The 20092-nt window shown below is 39.6% G+C and overlaps 1 protein-coding gene across 1 annotated transcript in view; it reads left to right on the forward strand.

Moving 5' to 3' along the window:
• Positions 1-6: 6 nt before the first annotated feature.
• The window catches only part of LOC133642893 (TOM1-like protein 2), a 28605-nt gene continuing 8519 nt past the window's right edge, over positions 7-20092 (forward strand). Inside the window, exons 1-4 of the mRNA XM_062037308.1 lie at positions 7-28; positions 2129-2303; positions 5808-5901; positions 11133-11208. Coding sequence (XP_061893292.1) covers positions 2129-2303; positions 5808-5901; positions 11133-11208 — 345 coding nt within the window. The 5' untranslated portion in view covers positions 7-28. The remainder of the gene's footprint in view (positions 29-2128; positions 2304-5807; positions 5902-11132; positions 11209-20092) is intronic.

The following is a 20092-nucleotide window of genomic DNA, read 5'->3' on the forward strand; positions in this document are numbered from 1 at the left end:
GTCGGGAAGGGGAGCTCAGAACAAAGGGGTGGGTGTTGTCATCAACTACTCAAACACTCTTAATGTTGTTTATTTACATGTTTAAGAGTGCGCACATTTGTGTCTTTACTGTGTTAAAATACAGTCAAATCAAGTCCAGTAGGGTTATGAGACCACCTTTAACAGCAACTATCATGTGATTCAGATAATACTGAATTGGATAATATTTTTGAGGGTACATTTGTCTTGTGCAAGAGGAGTGATAGTGCATTCTATTGATGATTCTGTGCTATGTCTGTTTGTTTTGTGTTCTAGCTGACAGAGGCAAGTAGGACTTTGCTGCAATGTTCAGTAGGGGTGCGGAAAAAAATAGATTCACATCCAAAACACGATTCGTATTTATTACGATTCTGAATTGGATCAAAATGTTCCAAGAATCCGTTTTTAGTAGAATAGAATAGAATAGAAAGTACTTTATTGATCCCTGGGGGAAATTCAGCGTTTTTTAACATTTTTTCTTCTGCCATATCTGTCTTTACTTGCTGCACAAGGAGCTTTTGTTACCTGTAATCTGTTCTGAAAAAGTTTTATTGTAATTTATATACAAAATAATACATTGCAACAATCGGCAATCGTGTTAAATCGAGAATTGATTCTGAATTGAATCGTCACCCCAAAATCGTAATTGAGCTGACTTGTGCAACCAGTCCTATAATTTTCCAGTTGTGTTTTGATGATGTAATATTGTCTCAGTGCCCAAATCGACATAAACCATTGTCAGGTTCAAACACTGATGACATCTTTTAAACAAGACAAGAAGCAGGGAATCAAACAGAGACAGAATAAAATTTTGCTCAATGAGGAGAAACGCGTACACCTGTACCCTTGTACAGTGTCACCACGCTCTGACGAAAGATTGTACGCCTCCTCTTTTATTTGGACTTTCCCTGATTACATGGCAAGAGCTGCTTCTAAGGGAGGGGGGTCGTAAACAGCCATCACCTTTGATTACAAACAGTTCAAAGAAAAGGTCGCCTGGAGGGGAGTCTGGTCCTGCTTCCTCTCCGCTTTGTAGTTCTCGGGTCAAGACAAAATCTGTGGATTACAATACATCAAAGAAACGGAACAACTTCATGTTGTTTCCCATCCTACACAGTGGACTTTTACAAGCCTTCTTCTTGGTAGCATCAAAGACAGCTTTTGTCTTCTCGCCGGGAACTCATTGCAACACAAAGTTTTGTGATAACTTAGATACAATTATTCTGACAACTATATTGCCAAAAGTATTTGGCCACCTGCCTTTACTCACATATGAACTTGACGTGCCATCCCATGGAATTGTCCAAAATGTTTTGGTATCCTGGAGCATTCAACGTTCCTTTCACTGGAACTAAGGGGCCAAGCCCAACTCCTGAAAAACCAACCCCACACCATAATTCCTCCTCCACCAAATTTCACACTCTGCACAATGCAGTCCGAAATGTAGCGTTCTCCTGGCAACCTCCAAACCCAGACTGGTCCAACAGATTGCCAGATGGAAAAGTGTGATTCGTCACTCCAGAGAAGGCGTCTCCACTGCTCTAGAGTCCAGTGGCGACGTGCTTTACACCACTGCATCCCACGCTTTACATTGGACTTGGGGATGTATGGCTTAGATGCAGCTGCTCGCCATGGAAACCCATTCCACGAAGCTCTCTGCGTACTGTACGTGGGCTAATTGGAAGGTCACATGAAGTTTGGAGCTCTGTAGCAACTGATTGTGCAGAAAGTCTTTGCACTATGCGCTTCAGCACCCGCTGACCCCTCTCTGTCAGTTTACGTGGCCTACCACTTGGTGGCTGAGTTGCTGTTGTTCCCAAACTCTTCACTTGTCTTAATAAATAAAGTTGACTTTGGAATATTTAGGAGCGAGGAAATTTCACGACTGGATTTGTTGCACAGGTGGCATCCTATGACAGTTCCACGCTGGAAATCACTGAGAGCGGCCCATTCTTTCTCCATGCCTAAAAGTGCTTGATTTATACGGGCCAAGTGATTAGGACACCTGATTCTCATCATTTGGATGGGTGGCCAAATACTTTTGGCAATATAGTGTACTTTGCTTTCTAATTAACTGAAAAACTGACATGTCCCGCCTGTCTTCTCTCAGATGTTGACTGAGGCCACAGATGACAACCTGATAGACCTTGGTCCAGGCTCCCCTGCTGTAGTCTCACCCAAAATCACGTCTAGTTCGCCCCCTCACAGTACTGCAGGGGGGGCCACTGCCTCCCCAGCCCATCGCCCTGGTGCAGCCGCACTCTCCTCTGCAATGGCAGGCCTTGGTAAGAACATCCATGTTGGATTTGGGATGACCGCACTCTATCAAGACACCTTGACTCAATGCATATCCTCCTGAGAACCAGTGTCCTCTACGGTGGACATTTGTTTTTGATCTATTTCTTTTGTCAGAGTTACACATTTTGTTAAAAAAGTAGACATGCTATGTAAAACACAATTGTCCACTGCAGAGAACAGTGGTTCTTAGGAAAGTATGAGCTTAAAGGCCTACTGAAATGAATTTTTTAAATTTAAACGGGAATAGCAGATCCATTCTATGTGTCATACTTGATCATTCGCGATATTGCCATATTTTTGCTGAAAGGATTTAGTAGAGAAAATCGACGATAAAGTTCGCAACTTTTGCTCGCTGATAAAAAAAAACTTGCCCCTACCGGAAGTAGCGTGACGTCACAAGCGGTAGTGCTGCTCACAATTCCCCGTTGTTTACAATGGAGCGAGAGATATTAGGAGCGAGAAAGTGACGATTACCCCATTAATTTGAGCGAGGATGAAAGATTCGTGGATGAGGAACGTTAGAGTGACAGACTAGAATGCAGTTCAAGAGATATCTTTTTTCGCTCTGACCGTAACTTAGGTACAAGCTGGCTCATTGGAATCCACACTCTCTCCTTTTTCTATTGTGGATCACGGATTTGTATTTTAAACCACCTCGGATACTATATCCTCTTGAAAATGAGAGTCGAGAAGGCGAAATGGACATTAACAGTGACTTTTATCTCCACGACAATACATCGACGAAGCTCTTAGCATGAGCTAACGTGATAGCATCTGTCTCAAATGCAGATAGAAACAAAATAAATAAATCCCTGACTGGAAGGATAGACAGAAGTTCAACAATACTACTATCAGGAGACACCGAACCAAACACTGGACATGTAAATACACGGTTAATGTGTATTCGACGCCTGTCAAAGCCTAGCAATGCTGTTGCTAACGACGCTAACTTAACAACGGGACCTCGTCAGAGCTGTGATAAAAACATTAGCGCTCCACCTACGCCAGCCAGCCCTCCTCTGCTCATCAACACCCGTGCTCACCTGCGTTCCAGCGATCGACGATGCGGTCGGCGGCCCGGAGACGTAGGAAGTCAAGGTGAGTTCGCCGCTGGCGCGTCTTCTATCCAACAAAGTCCTCCTTGTTGTGTCGCTACAGCCAGCCGCTAATACACCGATCCCACTTACAACGTTCTTCTTTGCAGCCTCCATTGTTCATTAAACAAATTGCAAAAGATTCACCAACACAGATGTCCAGAATACTGTGGAATTTTGTCGAAGAAAACAGAGCTGTTTGTATTGTGTCCAAAAGGGTCCAAACACTTCCGTGGACCTCGCGACGTCACGCGCATACGTCATCCTCCAAAGGCGTTTTGAACCGGAAGTTCCCCGGGAAATTTAAAATTGCACTTTATAAGTTAACCCGGCCGTATTGGCATGTGTTGCAATGTTAAGATTTCATCATTGATATATAAACTATCAGACTGCGTGGTCGCTAGTAGTGGCTTTCAGTAGGCCTTTAAAAGACAGCTCAAAGACATTTGACAGCTATTTTAAAAGTTCTCTACTATGACAATGTTATCTAATTACTAGGGATGGGCATAGAAACACACTGTAGTAACCAGACAGAAAAAAGTATGTTTTTGTGCCAAATTTCAGTGCCAAATAAATGCAGACTCAGCCACCAGCAACAATAATATTGAACAAGTACAATCTTGTTAGTAATGTAGCGTCCCGACACAGAGTCTGACGCTCTTTATTAACTTTATTGCCAACCTTAACACGCCAACAGCAACCCTCATAACACAGAGCCAGGTGCCAAAGCAACAAACCAGCACTTCCTCATACGAATTGAAGTCTTTGATGCACAATGACGGTTACAGGGAGCGAGGTTGCATTCACGAACTCCCATTAGGAGCGTCAATATGTTCTGTACTGCTGCAATAATTAGGACAATTTCTTGTAAATGTTTCGTATTTTTGAATGTATTACTTAGTTATCATTTAGTTTATATAAATTAAGTATTTCAATTGCTAGTCCGTTCAAACAGAATGTCGTACAATTTGAAAAGAATAGTAATGTATTGGTTTTAAATTTTTTAATCACTGTTAAAGCACGGCACTATTTTTCAAGTACCGATTTGGTACTAGAGTAGTATCAGTGAAAATGTAGACAATACCCATCTTTACTAATTATTCACTTATTGCATTATTTTGTCTTTCAGTTCAGTTCAGTTCTGTTTCAGTTTATTTGTTAATGCATCACACATTTCCAGTTGTTTCATTACAGCACGTCCAAAAAGGAGTAGGAAGAAGCAGAGTTTATTTAATCCTACCCCTTTTCATACCATAGCAATTTTATCCTACTTCCTTGTTCTCTGTAACAGAACATAATAATATAATAATAATAAATAAATAATATACCATAGTAAGTAAACAAATATTAGATACATAAATAATCTTTGTCTCAATAAATAAAAACAGGGTTCAAAATGTTCATCGTAATTATTGTTCTGTGTATTTTTGTGAACACTTGTAGTTTGAACAGTCTCTTAAAGTGAACCATATTGGTGCTTTGTTGGATTTCTTTGGTTAATCCAGGGGTAGGGAACCTATGGCTCTTGAGCCAGATGTGGCTCTTTTGATGACTGCATCTGACTAAATCTTAGCTGACATTGCTTAACACGATAAGTAATGAATAATTCCGCCGGTAATCACAATGTGAAAAATAACGTTCAAAATATAAAACATTCTCATGCATTTTAATCCATCCATCCATTTTCTACCGCACCCGTTCAAGAAGTCGCAAAAATGGTGAGAAGTATTTTATTTATTATTGGTTAGCTTCAGAATAACAATGTTATTAAAAAGAATAAGAGACTTATTATACTCTAAAAATGTTGGTCTTACTTAAAAATGCACGCGATTAGTTGTAATCAGTGTTAAAAAATATGATATGGCTCTCACGGAAATACATTTTAAAATTTTTGGCTTTCATGGCTCTCTAAGCCAAAAAGGTTCCCGACCCCTGGGTTAATCCATACCATAATTTAAATTCCACATACAGATATGGTAAAGGTTTTAAGTGTTGTACAAGCATACAAATGTTTTAAATTATAGAATGGACTTTATTGTCATTATTTTTGCATATAACGAGATTAAGCACTCCAATTTAAGGTGCGGTAGTGGCAACAAATATGGGATAAAAATAAATTACACAAGATAAAACTAAGAATTGAAATAAATAGACTACTATCCAATAAAAATAATAAGCAATCCTGTACAATATACAAAACAATATACAAAATACTGTACAATATACAGAACAAGACAAGAGTACCGGAGTGATAACAATCCGTGTCGGATGTATTGCACTCGAAGGGTAATATTGCACAGTAGGGTATTAGGGTAGGATATTCCATATTTCTTTAACTGTACATATTCCACACCTGCGCTTTACTTACCTGTTTCACTTCTTCCAACCTTATTGCAGATGTGGGCTCTGCCAGTCTACCAAGCCACAAACAAGACGACTTTGACATGTTTGCCCAGACTAGGAGCAGCTCTCTGGCTGAGCAGCGTAAGAAGTATGCCTACTTTTTTGAGTTGTTATCCAATTGGATATTCCAGTCATACAGCGTTTGTATCTCAATTGACACATTTCTCTACTAACACCTTGAGTGCGCAATGTTCACATTGAGAAGTACAGTACGTTAAAATGCAGTTCCAGGGTTAAATTTAGGATTGGAGATCTGGGGCATCTCAACTCTCAAATTCTTACCACCTTAAAGCAGACACAAATCACTGGAATACACTTGTAAATAAATATGCTTTAATGAAGCAAAATGATTATTATCCAAGCTTTTTTAGATTATTCTAATATACACTACCGTTCAAAAGTTTGGGGTCACCCAAACAATTTTGTGGAACATCCTTCATTTCTAAGAACAAGAATAGACTGTCGAGTTTCAGATGAAAGTTCTCTTTTTCTGGCCATTTTGAGCGTTTAATTGACCCCACAAATGTGATGCTCCAGAAACTCAATCTGCTCAAAGGAAGGTCAGTTTTGTAGCTTCTGTAACGAGCTAAACTGTTTTCAGATGTGTGAACATGATTGCACAAGGGTTTTCTAATCATCAATTAGCCTTCTGAGCCAATGAGCAAACACATTGTACCATTAGAACACTGGAGTGATAGTTGCTGGAAATGGGCCTCTATACACCTATGTAGATATTACACCAAAAACCAGACATTTGCAGCTAGAATAGTCATTTACCACATTAGCAATGTATAGAGTGTATTTCTTTAAAGTTAAGACTAGTTAAAAGTTATCTTCATTGAAAAGTACAGTGCTTTTCCTTCAAAAATAAGGACATTTCAATGTGACCCCAAACTTTTGAACGGTAGTGTAACTCTGGAGAGAACATTTTATATTTTTATACAGTCAATAAAAACAAGCTTTGTAAACCACAAAACATGTTTGCAACATTATCCTGCTATCATTCACTTACTTAGTACCCTAATTGTCACAATACCAACCACATGGTTGCGTTTTGTTTTTTTTGCGTGATACCAGGATGAAGAGATGGTAGGCGAAATACAAGCAGAAGTTTCTTTTATTAGGCACCAAACAGAAGTGAAATGGGGAAGCACTGACGTGGTTGAAGCAGCAATCAGGGGTGGAAAAACCAAAAGCTTACATTTAGGCAACACGCATTTGGCAATGTTTGACATGAACATTGAAGGAAACAATCAACTCAACAGTCAGTTGAGTCATCTAATCACCGCACTGTGGCAGGTGAGCTCATCAGCGCTGAAAACAAAAGTTACAATGAAATGGATGCCAAACAACAAAACTCCCATGACGGATCGCGACCATGACTTTTGGTAAACCAGCAGAGTAATGTCGTATAGTTTTCAAATAATATTTACCAACCTGAACCGTTACCCGTTTCTTCACAGCCATTGTCAATCTGTCGGGGCACTTTTTGTTTAAAAAAACTTTGGAACATTTCCGCCGAGGAAGGCGGAAAAGATCATCAGGACTCCTCTTCCTCCGATCCAGGGAATTGCAAAAAGCCGCTGCCTGACCAGGGCTCAGAAAATCTGTATAGACTCCTCCCACTCCCACCAAGGACTGTTTTCACTGCTGCACTCTAGAAGTTCAAGTTAAAGTACCAATGATTGTCACACACACACTAGGTGTGGTGAAATTTGTCCTCTGCATTTGACCCATCCTCTTATTCACCCCCTGGGAGGTGAGGGGAGCAGTGAGCAGCAGTGGTGGCCATGCCCGGGAATCATTTTTGGTGATTTAACCCCCAATTCCAACCCTTGATGCTGAGTGCCAAGCAGGGAGGTAATGGCTCCCATTTTTATAGTCTTTGGTATGACTCGGCCGGGGTTTGAACTCACAACCTATCGATCTCAGAGCGGACACTCTAACCACTAGGCCACTGAGTAGGTAGAAAGAGGTTCCGCAGCCTCCGTAGCAGAACCTCCAGGTTCTGTAACAACTTCTTCCCTCAGGCCATAAGACTCTTGAACGCATCATAATAATCCCCTCAATTCCCCCCAAAAATGGATTAAGTGGCTGGAATATAAAGACAATATAACATACATCCATAAACGGGGATGCTATGCAAAAGTGCAATATATTTATCTTTATCTATTTATTTATATCTGCACCTTATTGCTCTTTTATCCTGCACTACAACGAGCTAATGCAACGAAAGTTCGTTCTTATCTGCTGAAGCGCTTCTTCTTCAGGAGAGGCGCAGGTAGACTGTATGCAGGCTACTTCGCGCAGCTGCTGCCTCTCTGTTGAACTCCAGTACTGCACCTTACTTCCGAGATATTTATTTTCCTTCACAAAATTAAAATTCAGATTGAAGGCTTTTCCTAAAACATCCGTGGCTTGAGCCCTGGTGGCCACCACCTAATGCTGGCCCTGGCACTGTCAGTTCCCACACTGCAAAAAGTCAGTGTTCAAAAACAAGAACAAAAATAAGGGGTATTTTATTTGAACTAAGCAAAATTATCTGCCAATAGAACAAGAAAATTCGGCTTGTCAAGACTTTCCTCCTGGTACGCTAGCACCTCCAAAACCCTCAAATCTAAACTCCAAACATCCCAGAACAAGCTAGTCAGGTTACTTCTAGACCTCCACCCCAGATCCCACCTCACTCCTACCCACTTCTCTAAAGTGGGCTGGCTCAAGGTGGAGGACAGAGTAAAACAACTTGCACTGAGCCTAGTCTATGAAATCCGCTACACCTCCCTGATACCGAAGTACATGTCAAACTACTTCCTTAACGTAAATGACCGCCATAACCACAACACCAGGGGGAGCTCCACTAACCACGTTAAACCCAGATTCCGATCTAACAAAGGTTTTAACTCATTCTCTTTCTATGCCACATCAATGTGGAATGCGCTCCCAACAGTTATAAAAGAAAGGGCATCTCTATCCTCCTTCAAAACCGCAATAAAAGTTCACCTCCAGGCAACTACAACCCTAAACTAACACCCTCCCCGGATTGCTAATAATCAAATGTAAACAATCAAATGCAGATACTTTTTCTTATGCCTTCTGATCTCTCTCTCTCTCTCTCTCTCTCTCTCTCTCTCTCTCTCTCTCTCTCTCTCTCTCTCTCTCTCTCTCTCTCTCTCTCTATGTCCACTACTTGCTGTCCATATCCTCCCCCCCCCTCCACACCCCTGATTGTAAATAATGTAGATAATTCAATGTGATTATCTTGTGTGATGACTGTATTATGATGATAGTATATATGATAGTATATATCTGTATCATGAATCAATTTAAGTGGATCCCGACTTAAACAAGTTGAAAAACTTATTCGGGTGTTACCATTTAGTGGTCAATTGTACGGAATATGTACTTCACTGTGCAACCTACTAATAAAAGTCTCAATCAATCAATCCAAAACAAGTAAAATTAGCTAACCTCAATTAACCCAAAAATACCTTAAAATAAGTATATTCTCACTAATAACAAGTGCATTTTTCTTGGTAGAAAAAAAAAGAAGACCTTTTTGCTCGATATGTTGAAAAATATTCTTAAATTAAGTAAATGCTAGTGCCATTATCTTGACATAATGATATGCACTCGTGATTTTTTTTTAAATGCTTGAAGTAAGAAATGATTACTTTAAAAAAGTAGTTTTATACTTGTGAGTGTTGATTACACAGCTTTGCAACAGTTGATATTCTAGTTTCAAGCATGTTTTACTCAATATAGGTCATAACATCTCAGCAACAAGCTGTAATATCTTACTGACATCATTTAGGACCAAAACCCTTAAAACAAGTAAAACACTCTAACATAAAATCTGCTTAGTGAGAAGAATGATCTTATCAGACAGAAAATAAGCAAATATCACCCCTATTTGTGATAATTAATCTTACTTAGATTTCAGTTTTTGCAGTGCACTTGTGATTTAGGGTTATACACTGCAAAAAGTCAGTGTTTAAAAACAAGAAAATACAAAAATAAGGGGTATTTTATTTGAACTATGCAAAATTATCTGCCAATAGAACAAGAAAATTTGGCTTAACAAGACTTTCCAAAACAAGTAAAATTAGCTAACCTCAATAGGGATGTCTGATAATGGCTTTTTGCCGATATCCGATATGCCGATATTGTCCAACTCTTTAATTACCGATACCGATATCAACCGATACCGATATCAACCGATATATACAGTCGTGGAATTAACACATTATTGTGCCTAATTTGGACAACCAGGTATGGTGAAGATAAGGTACTTTTTAAAAAAATGAATCAAATAAAATAAGATAAATAAATTAAAAACATTTTCTTGAATAAAAAAGAAAGTAAAACAATATAAAAACAGTTACATAGAAACTAGTAATTAATGAAAATTTGTAAAATTCACTGTTAAAGGTTAGTATTATTAGTGGACCAGCAGCACGCACAATCATGTGTGCTTACGGACTGTATCCCTTGCAGACTGTATTGATATATATTGATATATAATGTAGGAACCAGAATATTAATAACAGAAAGAAACAACCCTTTTGTGTGAATGAGTGTAAATGGGGGAGGGAGGTTTTTTGGGTTGGTGCACTAATTGTAAGTGTATCTTGTGTTTTTTATGTGGATTTAATTAAAAAAAACAACAACAAAAAACAAAAAAAAACGATACTGATAATAAAAAACCGAAACCGATAATTTCCGATATTACATTTTAACGCATTTATCGGCCGATAATATCAGAAGACCGATATTATCGGACATCTCTACTTGTGAGTGTTGATGACACAGCTTTGCAACAATTGATATTCTAGTTTCAAGCATGTTTTACTCAATATAGGTCATAACATCTCAGCAACAAGCTGTAATATCTTACTGACATCATTTAGGACCAAAACCCTTAAAACAAGTGAAACACTCTAACATTAAATCTGCTTAGTGAGAAGAATTACCTTATCAGACAGAAAATAAGCAAATATTATTTGAGATATTTAATCTTACTTAGATTTCAGTTTTTGCAGTGCAGATGTTGCACTAAACATTCATAAATTAGAACGTATAAGATTTGGTGATCGTCATTTCCGGTAAATGTATCGATTTGGGACAGCACGACACGTTCCTAGTATGGAAGTATTCATTTTTGGCTCATCAACACATAGTTCTTCATGCAGTACATTGTTGCCGTGCATCGAATCATCAGTGTGTCATTTGAGTTATAAACCAAACAGCTTTGTTTTGGTTAGCGACTGAGGGGAAGCGGCTCCATCTGTGTTTGTGATCTGTGTTTGTTGTTGTGCACAGTGTCAAATATGAGGACCCTCAGGCTTTGGGCGGTCTGGCCTCGGCTCTGGACGTCAGACAGCAAAACACAGGAGGGGTGAGTGCATTCGACTGTTGGTTAGGAAAACTTTCGCACACATGCACCTTCACAAGGCGGTCGGAAATACTGAAATGTTCACAGCCACCATCTTTGTGCGCTGTTGTCAACTCAAAAGAGGTGTGTTAATAATGGTTCTACACTCCCCACTTGGCTGCGGAACAGATTTCACATTTTTTTGTTTAACACACATTGCATTATGTGGACAAAGATATCGGGACACACTACTTAATCACTTAAAGGCCTACTGAAATGAATTTTTTTTATTTAAACGGGGATAGCAGATCCATTCTATGTGTCATACTTGATCATTTTGCGATATTGCCATATTTTTGCTGAAAGGATTTAGTATAGAACAACGTCGATAAAGTTCGCAACTTTTGGTCTCTGATAAAAAAAACCTTGCCCCTACCGGAAGTAGCGTGACGTTGTCAGTTGTTCACTCCCTCATATTTTCCTATTGTTTTCAACACAGCTAGAGCTATTCGGACCGTGAAAGTGACGATTACCCCATTAATTTGAGTGAGGATGAAAGATTCGTGGACGAGGAACGTTAGAGTGACGGACTAGAATGCAGTGAAATACATATTTTTTTTTCGCTCTGACCGTAACTTAGGTACAAGATGGCTCATTGGATTTCACACTCTCTCCTTTTTCTATTGTGGATCACGGATTTGTATTTTAAACCACCTCGGATACTATATCCTCTTGAAAATGAGAGTCGAGAACGCGAAATGGACATTACAGTGCCTTTTATCTCCACGACAATACATCGACGAAGCTCTTTAGCATCTTTAGCATGAGCTAACGTGATAGCATCTGTCTCAAATGCAGATAGAAACAAAATAAATAAATCCCTGACTGGAAGGATAGACAGAATATCGACAATACCATTAAACCATGTACATGTAACTACACGGTTAATAGATCTCAGCCTGGCAAAGCTTAACAATGCTGTTGCTAACGACGCTAAGGCTAACTTAGCAACCGGAGCTGACAGAGCTATGATAAAAACATTAGCGCTCCACCTACGCCAGCCAGCCCTCATCTGCTTTGCTCAGCAACACCCGTGCTCACCTGCGTTCCAGCGATTGACGGCGCGACGAAGGACGTCACCAGATCATCCGTGCGGGGGGTCTGCTAGCATCGGCTAGGCGTCTGCTAGCATCGGCTAGGCGTCTGCTATCCGAGTAAGTGGTCCTTGTGTTGCTACAGCCACCTACAACGTTCTTCTTTGCAGCCTCCATTGTTCACATTAAACAAATTGCAAAAGATTCACCAACACAGATGTCCAGAATACTGTGGAATTATGAAATGAAAACAGAGCTTTTTTGTATTGTATTCAATGGAGAAGGCATACCTCTGTTCCTCGGGCTACGTCACGCGCATACGTCATCCTTCGAAGGCTTTTTCAACCGGAAGTGTGGCGGGAAATTTAAAATTGCACTTTATAAGTTAACCCGGCCGTATTGGCATGTGTTGCAATGTTAAGATTGTATCATTGATACATAAACTATCAGACTGCGTGGTCGGTAGTAGTGGCTTTCAGTAGGCCTTTAAGTTAAGTCTGAAACTTTACACATGTGAAAAGCTTGTAGAAATGCATCCCAAAAATAGTGGCTGGTTTTCTTCCTAAAGACCAGGTGTCCCAATAGTTATGTCCATGTGGGAGAGCTGCATGTCATGTTTTGATATACACTATATTGCCAAAAGTATTTGGCCACCCATCCAAATGATCAGAATTAGGTATTCTAATCACTTGGCCCGGCCACAGGTGTATAAAATCAAGCACTTAGGCATGGAGACTGTTTCTACAAACATTTGTGAAAGAATGGGCCGCTTTCAGTGATTTCCAGCATGGAACTGTCATAGGAGGCCACATGTGCAACAAATCCAGTCGTGAAATTTCTCGCTCTTAAATATTCCAAAGTCAAGTTGGCTGCATCTAAGCTATACATCACCAAGTCCAATGCAAAGCGTGGGATGCAGTGGTGTAAAGCAGTGGTCCCCAACCACCGGGCCGTGGACCGATTGGTACCGGGCCGCGGCCGCACAAGAAAAAAAAAAATGTTTTTTTATTTTTTTTATTATTATTTTTAACATAAAAAACACAATATATACATTATATATCAATATAAATCAATACAGTCTGCAGGGATACAGTCCGTAAGCACACATGATTGTATTTCTTTATGACAAAAAAAAAAAAAAAAAAAAATTTTTTTTTTTTTTTTTTTACTACCCCCCCGGTACATGGGACAAATTTTCAAGCAGGTTGGGGACCACTGGTGTAAAGCACGTCTCCACTGGCCTCTAGAGCAGTGGAGACGCCTTCTCTGGACTGATGAATCACACTTTCCCATCTGACAATCTGATGGACCAGTCTGGGTTTGGAGGTTGCCAGGAGAACGCTACATTTCGGACTGCATTGTGCCGAGTGTGAAATTTGGTGGAGGAGGAATTATGGTGTGGGGTTGTTTTTCAGGAGTTGGGCTTGGCCCCTTAGTTCCAGTGAAAGGAACTTTGAAAGCTCCAGGATACCAAAATATTTTGGGCAATTCCATGCTCCCAACATTTTGGAGCGGGGCCCCTTCCTCTTCCAACGTGACCTGTGCACCATTGCGCAAAGCAAGATCCATAAAGACATGGATGACAGAGTCTGGTGTGGATGAACTTGACTGGCCTGCTCAGAGTCCTGACCTGAACCCGATAGAACACCTTTGGGATCAATTAGAACGGAGACTGAGAGCCAGGCCTTCTCCACCAACATCAGTGTGTGACCTCACCAATGCGCTTTTGGAAGAATGGTGGAAAATTCCTATAGACGCACTCCGCAACCTTGTGGACAGCCTTCCCAGAAGAGTTGAAGCTGTAATAGCTGCAAAAGGTGGACCCACATCATATTGAACCCTATGGGTTACAAATGGGATGGCACTTCAAGTTCATATGTGAGTCAAGGCAGGTTAGCTAAATACTTTTGGCAATATAGTGTATGTGCCTCCAAATACACATTCAGACATACACAGTTTTCTTTCATTTGCAATGTCAGGTACCATATACATCATAAAGATGCATTTGTTCGCACCCTCTATTTTTCTTTTTCCATCTTGACAAAGTGAACCTCCTGTTCCTTCCTGTTATTGTCCTCCTTCAAGAGTCTCTACTCGCGTATTAGCCTTGGCCTCTTGCCTGTTCTGTACCTGCGTCTTCTCTTTGAGTTAAGGTGTATTTCTGTTGTTGATTCAGCTGAGGGTAAAAGGGGATGATAACCCAGCAGATCAGGAGCTGCCCATAGACAGCTGGCTTATTACCCAAGGAATGGTGAGGACTCCATCATTAGTGTGTCCTCCTCCTAATCCCACCCCGACATTACCACCTGTTTCATTTGGCCTCATCTATAATCCACAGCTGTTCATTTCCAGCCCCGAAACTAGTCTTCCCTCTCCCAACTTCATGTCTAGTATAGATGTTGGTACTGACACCTTACCCCTTAATCTCCCCTTTCCCTTAGGGAGCAAATGGCCATTACTCAACCTTTCACTTGATTTCATCATCTTCCTAGATCCATTTTGTTTCAGTAGGACACTAAAACTATTGTTCTGGTGCCACATTTTCAAAGTGACAGATTCTGTATAAGACACAAGCCCCTTGATGTTCTTAGCATTGCTCGAATGTTTTTAAGCACCATCTACAAAAAGACTATTCCAAGATCCTTTATATGACAGTGCTCTGGTGTTACTAAAGTACCGTATTTTTCGGAGTATAAGTCGCACCGACTGAAAATGCATAATAAAGAAGGAAAAAGACATATATAAATCGCACTGGAGTATAAGTCGCATTTTTTGGGGAAATTTATTTGATAAAAGGCAACACCAAGAATAGACATTTGAAAGGCAATTTAAAATAAATAAAGAATAGTGAACAACACGCTGAATAAGTGTACGTTTAGGGATAATGTTTGATAAGGAATTATCGAGTTCGAGCCTATTATCGAATCCTCTTATCGAACCGATTCCTTATCGATTCTCTTATCGAGTCCAGATAGGTTGTTGTATATGGAAAAAAACACACAATATTTGGTTTAACAAAAGCTCACTTTTATTATATAATAAAAAAATAAAATCTAATAAATAAATAAATATTGACTGTTACCCACCTAAAAAAATTAAATAAAATAAATAAATATTGACTGTTGTTACCCAAAGTATATTAAGTGGGATTTTTCAGAGAAACAAATATATACAGTAACACAAAAACAAGCTGTCTCTGTGATCACTATAGGTGTATAAATAATAATATAGTGTTAAATAAAATCAGTCCCTTGGGCACAAAACTGAAAATAATACAGCTCTCCAAAAAGTGCACTTCTGCTGCTATTTGACATAACTGTTTGTTATGATGCTTTGACATTTTTGCACTTTATTTCTTTATTGAAAGAAAATTCTATGAAGAGAAAAGTTGTTTGCAAATGTGGTTACAATGCTAAAAAATGAAAAGTTAAAGCTAAAAAAAGAAATACACTTTATTGAGTTAACATTATTTCTTTATGGGGGAAAAATGTTATGAGCTAGGGAATATAACAACTACACTACCCAGCATGCAACGGGAGTTACGAGCATGCGCGGTAGCCCCGAAAAGTGTTGCATGTTGCCACGCTGTGAAAGTAAACGTCAAGAACTCAGCCAACACGCCTCGTCTGCATTATTTATAATTAGACAGACAACACATATACAGTGTGATTTTGTTTTGTTTACAAGGAAAGAAAAACAAAAGTTCAAAAAGGGAGATATGTTGTATATATATGTATGTGCTGCGGTTGTTTTAAGAACGTTGCGACAGCTGCCGTAAAGGAGGTGCGTTGCTAGCCTGGTTGCTATGTTTCCGGTTGGTCGTAAAAGTGTTCGTCATGTGTTTTACCCTGCTAAAATCTCTCAGTAAAGTTATTCGATGGATTATAGCTTTTGTTTTGAACTTTATTACACCTTGGAGCGCTTTTTCCCTTCCATTGTTTTCCTGCTTTCGCTATCTGCGCCTAATGACTGAGCTACGTGACGTCATTTCTTGTGATGTCCCACGGAGCATTTCTGGTCGGGACGGGATTCGAATAAAGAATCAACTCTTTTCCTTTACTATAGTGGTCTCGATAACGGGTACCGGTTCTCAAAAAGGGATTCGAGTCCGAGGACTCGGTTCTTTTCTTATCAAACAACCGGGAAAACCGGTTTCGAGTATCATCCCTATGTACGTTATATGAGGCATAAATAAACGTGCCTGGTATGTTAACGTAACATATTATGGTAAGAGTCATTCAAATAACTATAACATATAGAACATGCTATACGTTTACCAAACAATCTGTCACTCCTAATCGCAAAATCCCATGAAATCTTATACGTCTAGTCTCTTACATGAATGAGCTAAATAATATTATTTGATATTTTATGTTAATGTGTTAATAATTTCACACATAAGTCGCTTCTGAGTATAAGTCGCACCCCCGGCCAAACTATGAAAAAAACTGCGACTTATAGTCCGAAAAATACGGTAAATTACTCTGGGGAAAATGTGGCTCTATTTTGGTTTTTAAGGATGTACTGCCCTAAAAAAATTAGCCTGTGTTAGCTCTTACTCCAAAAAAGGCAGTCAGCAATTTTAGGCACCTACTGCAAAAAATAGATAACGGTCAAAGATCCTTTATAAACTAGGCGATGTCTACTTTTAAGGTACGTACCGCATAAGCACTGTTAAAATCAGAATCAGAAATACTTTAATAATCCCCGAGGGGAAATTAAGATTTTCAGCACAATCCCATTCAAAATCAGACAAACATTACAGGGAGACAGAACAGGATCGCTGACGGGTCTGCCAACTTCCGGCGCCCCTTACAAAAATGGTGAGAAACTGGAGAGGCCAAGGGGAAAAAAACTCATAGCCATAGCACACATAAACATGTGTGTAAGAGGGAAGCATCAAAGAACACAAAGGACATTAAAGACATTAAAAGAGCCGAGCTGATGCAACCAGCCACTGCTTACACACAGCCACAAAAGTAAAACAACAACAACAAAAACATATACACTGTAGTGGTCTCTGCGGTTGTCCACGCCATCGTCCGCTGGGGTGGAGGGGGAGCATGGCCAGAGACAGGAGCAACCAAGAGAGCCGACTACGCCCACCAACTCTGGGCCAGTGTTGTAAGGTTATTGTAGAAAATTCTTACTGGGGCCACATTTTCAGGAGTGCTCTGCCTTTTTTTTTTTAAAAAGTCCTTCAAAAAACAAAGCAAAGCAAAAAAAAACAAAACACAATACACAGGTCAGAGTAAAGATCCTGTATGAGATAGGAGTGCGTTGTTATTTTTTACAGGCGTACTGCAAATCTCTATATAACACTTTTGTGCAAAACCCCTAGTTTTAGATCCTCTATATCAGGGGTCACCAACGCGGTGCCCGCGGGCACCAGGTAGCCCGTAAGGACCAGATGAGTAGCCCGCTGGCCTGTTCTAAAAATAGCTCAAATAGCAGCACTTACCAGTGAGCTGACTTTATTTTTTAAATCGTATTTATTTACTAGCAAGCTGGTCTCGCTTTGCTCGACATTTTTAATTCTAAGAGAGACAAAACTCAAATAGAATTTGAAAATCCAAGAAAATATTTTAAAGACTTGGTCTTCACTAACTGACAAAGAAACATATAACAGATTTGGTGTCCAGTTCAAAGTGTGACATGATTTATTTAAAAATTTGAGAGTTGACTTTTGTATTTTACATGAGTTATTATTTGTACAAACATGGTGCAAAGTAATTCATGATTTGTTCAAAAATGTTAGTGGCTACCTAGTTAAAATAAGATATTGTGATTTCACAAGACTGTCTTAGAAGTGATCAATTGAAAATGTTCAATTTGAAAAATGTGCATTTAAAGAAAATATAAAAATAAAATGTTGCATATTGATATTTATCTGTTTCTATATATATTTATTGTGAGAAATCATTAAGATGATCAGTGTTTCCACAAAGATACATATCATTAATTATTAATAATAACATAGAGTTAAAGGTAAATTGAGCAAATTGGCTATTTCTGGCAATTTATTTAAGTGTGTATCAAACTGGTAGCCCTTCGCATTAATCAGTACCCAAGAAGTAGCTCTTGGTTTCAAAAAGGTTGGTGACCCCTGCTCTATATGATAAAAGCACTGTGTTGTTTTTAAGCACCTACTGCAAAAACAATATTCCAAGATTCTTTATTTGACGTTGCTCTGGTGTTAGTAGAAATCTGCTGTCTAAATGTGAAATGGTGCTAAATTTTGGACCTAACTCATGGGCGGGCTGATGTCCTTCACTGTCTAGATTTGGCTGGCGTGCTGCCAGTTAATATTGCTACACTAAAAAAAAAAAAAAGTACAAATACCAAAAATATATTTTAAAACAACTAAAAGTGGAAAAAAAAAAGTTTTTCACTTTGACAACACATTTAGAGAGGCTGGAATACAGATTCCCTTATTTCATACAACTTGTGGTGTATATTCTTCTTATTTTCTTCTCATGCTCTTATTCGTTAAATCTAGAATGAGATTTCACTATGTTGAGTTTCAGGATGCTGTAGAAGCTAAAAGCTTATATACCACACACACACACACACACACACGCACACACGCACACACACACACACACACACACACACACACACACACACACACACACACACACACACACGCGCGACAACCTGGGTGTCAAACAATCAATCAATCAATCAATCAATCAATCAATCAATCAATCAATCAATGTTTACTTATATAGCCCTAAATCACGAGTGTCTCAAAGGGCTGCACAAGCCACAACGACATCCTCGGCTCAGATCCCACATCAGGGCAAGAAAAAAGACAACCCAATGGGACAATGAGAAACCTTGGAGGGGACCGCAGATGTGGAGACCCCCCCCTGGGCGACTGGTGCAATGGACGTCGAGTGGATCTAGAATAATAGTGTGAGAGTCTAGTCCATAGTGGATCTAACATAATAGTGTGAGAGTCCAGTCCATAGTGGATCTAACATAATAGTGAGAGTCCAGTCCATAGTGGATCTAGCATAATAGTGTGAGAGTCTAGTCCATAGTGGATCTAACATAATAGTGTGAGAGTCCAGTCCATAGTGGATTTAACATAATAGTGAGAGTCCTGTCCATAGTGGATCTAACATAATAGTGTGAGAGTCCAGTCCATAGTGGATTTAACATAATAGTGAGAGTCCAGTCCATAGTGGATCTAACATAATAGAGAGAGTCCAGTCCATAGTGGATCTAACATAATAGTGAGAGAGTCCAGTCCATAGTGGATCTAACATAATAGTGTGAGAGTCCAGTCCATAGTGGATCCAACATAATAGTGAGAGTCCAGTCCATAGTGGATCTAACATAATAGTGAGAGTCCAGTCCATAGTGGATCTAACATAATAGTGTGAGAGTCCAGTCCATAGTGGATCTAACATAATAGTGAGAGTCCAGTCCATAGTGGATCTAACATAATAGTGTGAGAGTCCAGTCCATAGTGGATCTAACATAATAGTGAGAGTCCAGTCCATAGTGGATCTAACATAATAGTGTGAGAGTCCAGTCCATAGTGAATCTAACATAATATCAATCAATCAATCAAACAATGTTTATTTATATAGCCCTAAATCACAAGTGTCTCAAGTGAGAGTCCAGTCAATAGTGGATCTAACATAATAGTGAGAGTCCAGTCCATAGTGGATCTAACATAATAGTCAGAGTCCAGTCCATAGTGGGGCCAGCAGGAGACCATCCCGAGCAGAGACAGGTCAACAGCGCAGAGACGTCCCCAACCGATGCACAGACGAGCGGTCCACACCCCCCCCAGAACGGCA

The sequence above is a fragment of the Entelurus aequoreus genome, linkage group LG25 (genome assembly GCF_033978785.1).
Source record: "Entelurus aequoreus isolate RoL-2023_Sb linkage group LG25, RoL_Eaeq_v1.1, whole genome shotgun sequence".
Taxonomy (NCBI): domain Eukaryota; kingdom Metazoa; phylum Chordata; class Actinopteri; order Syngnathiformes; family Syngnathidae; genus Entelurus; species Entelurus aequoreus.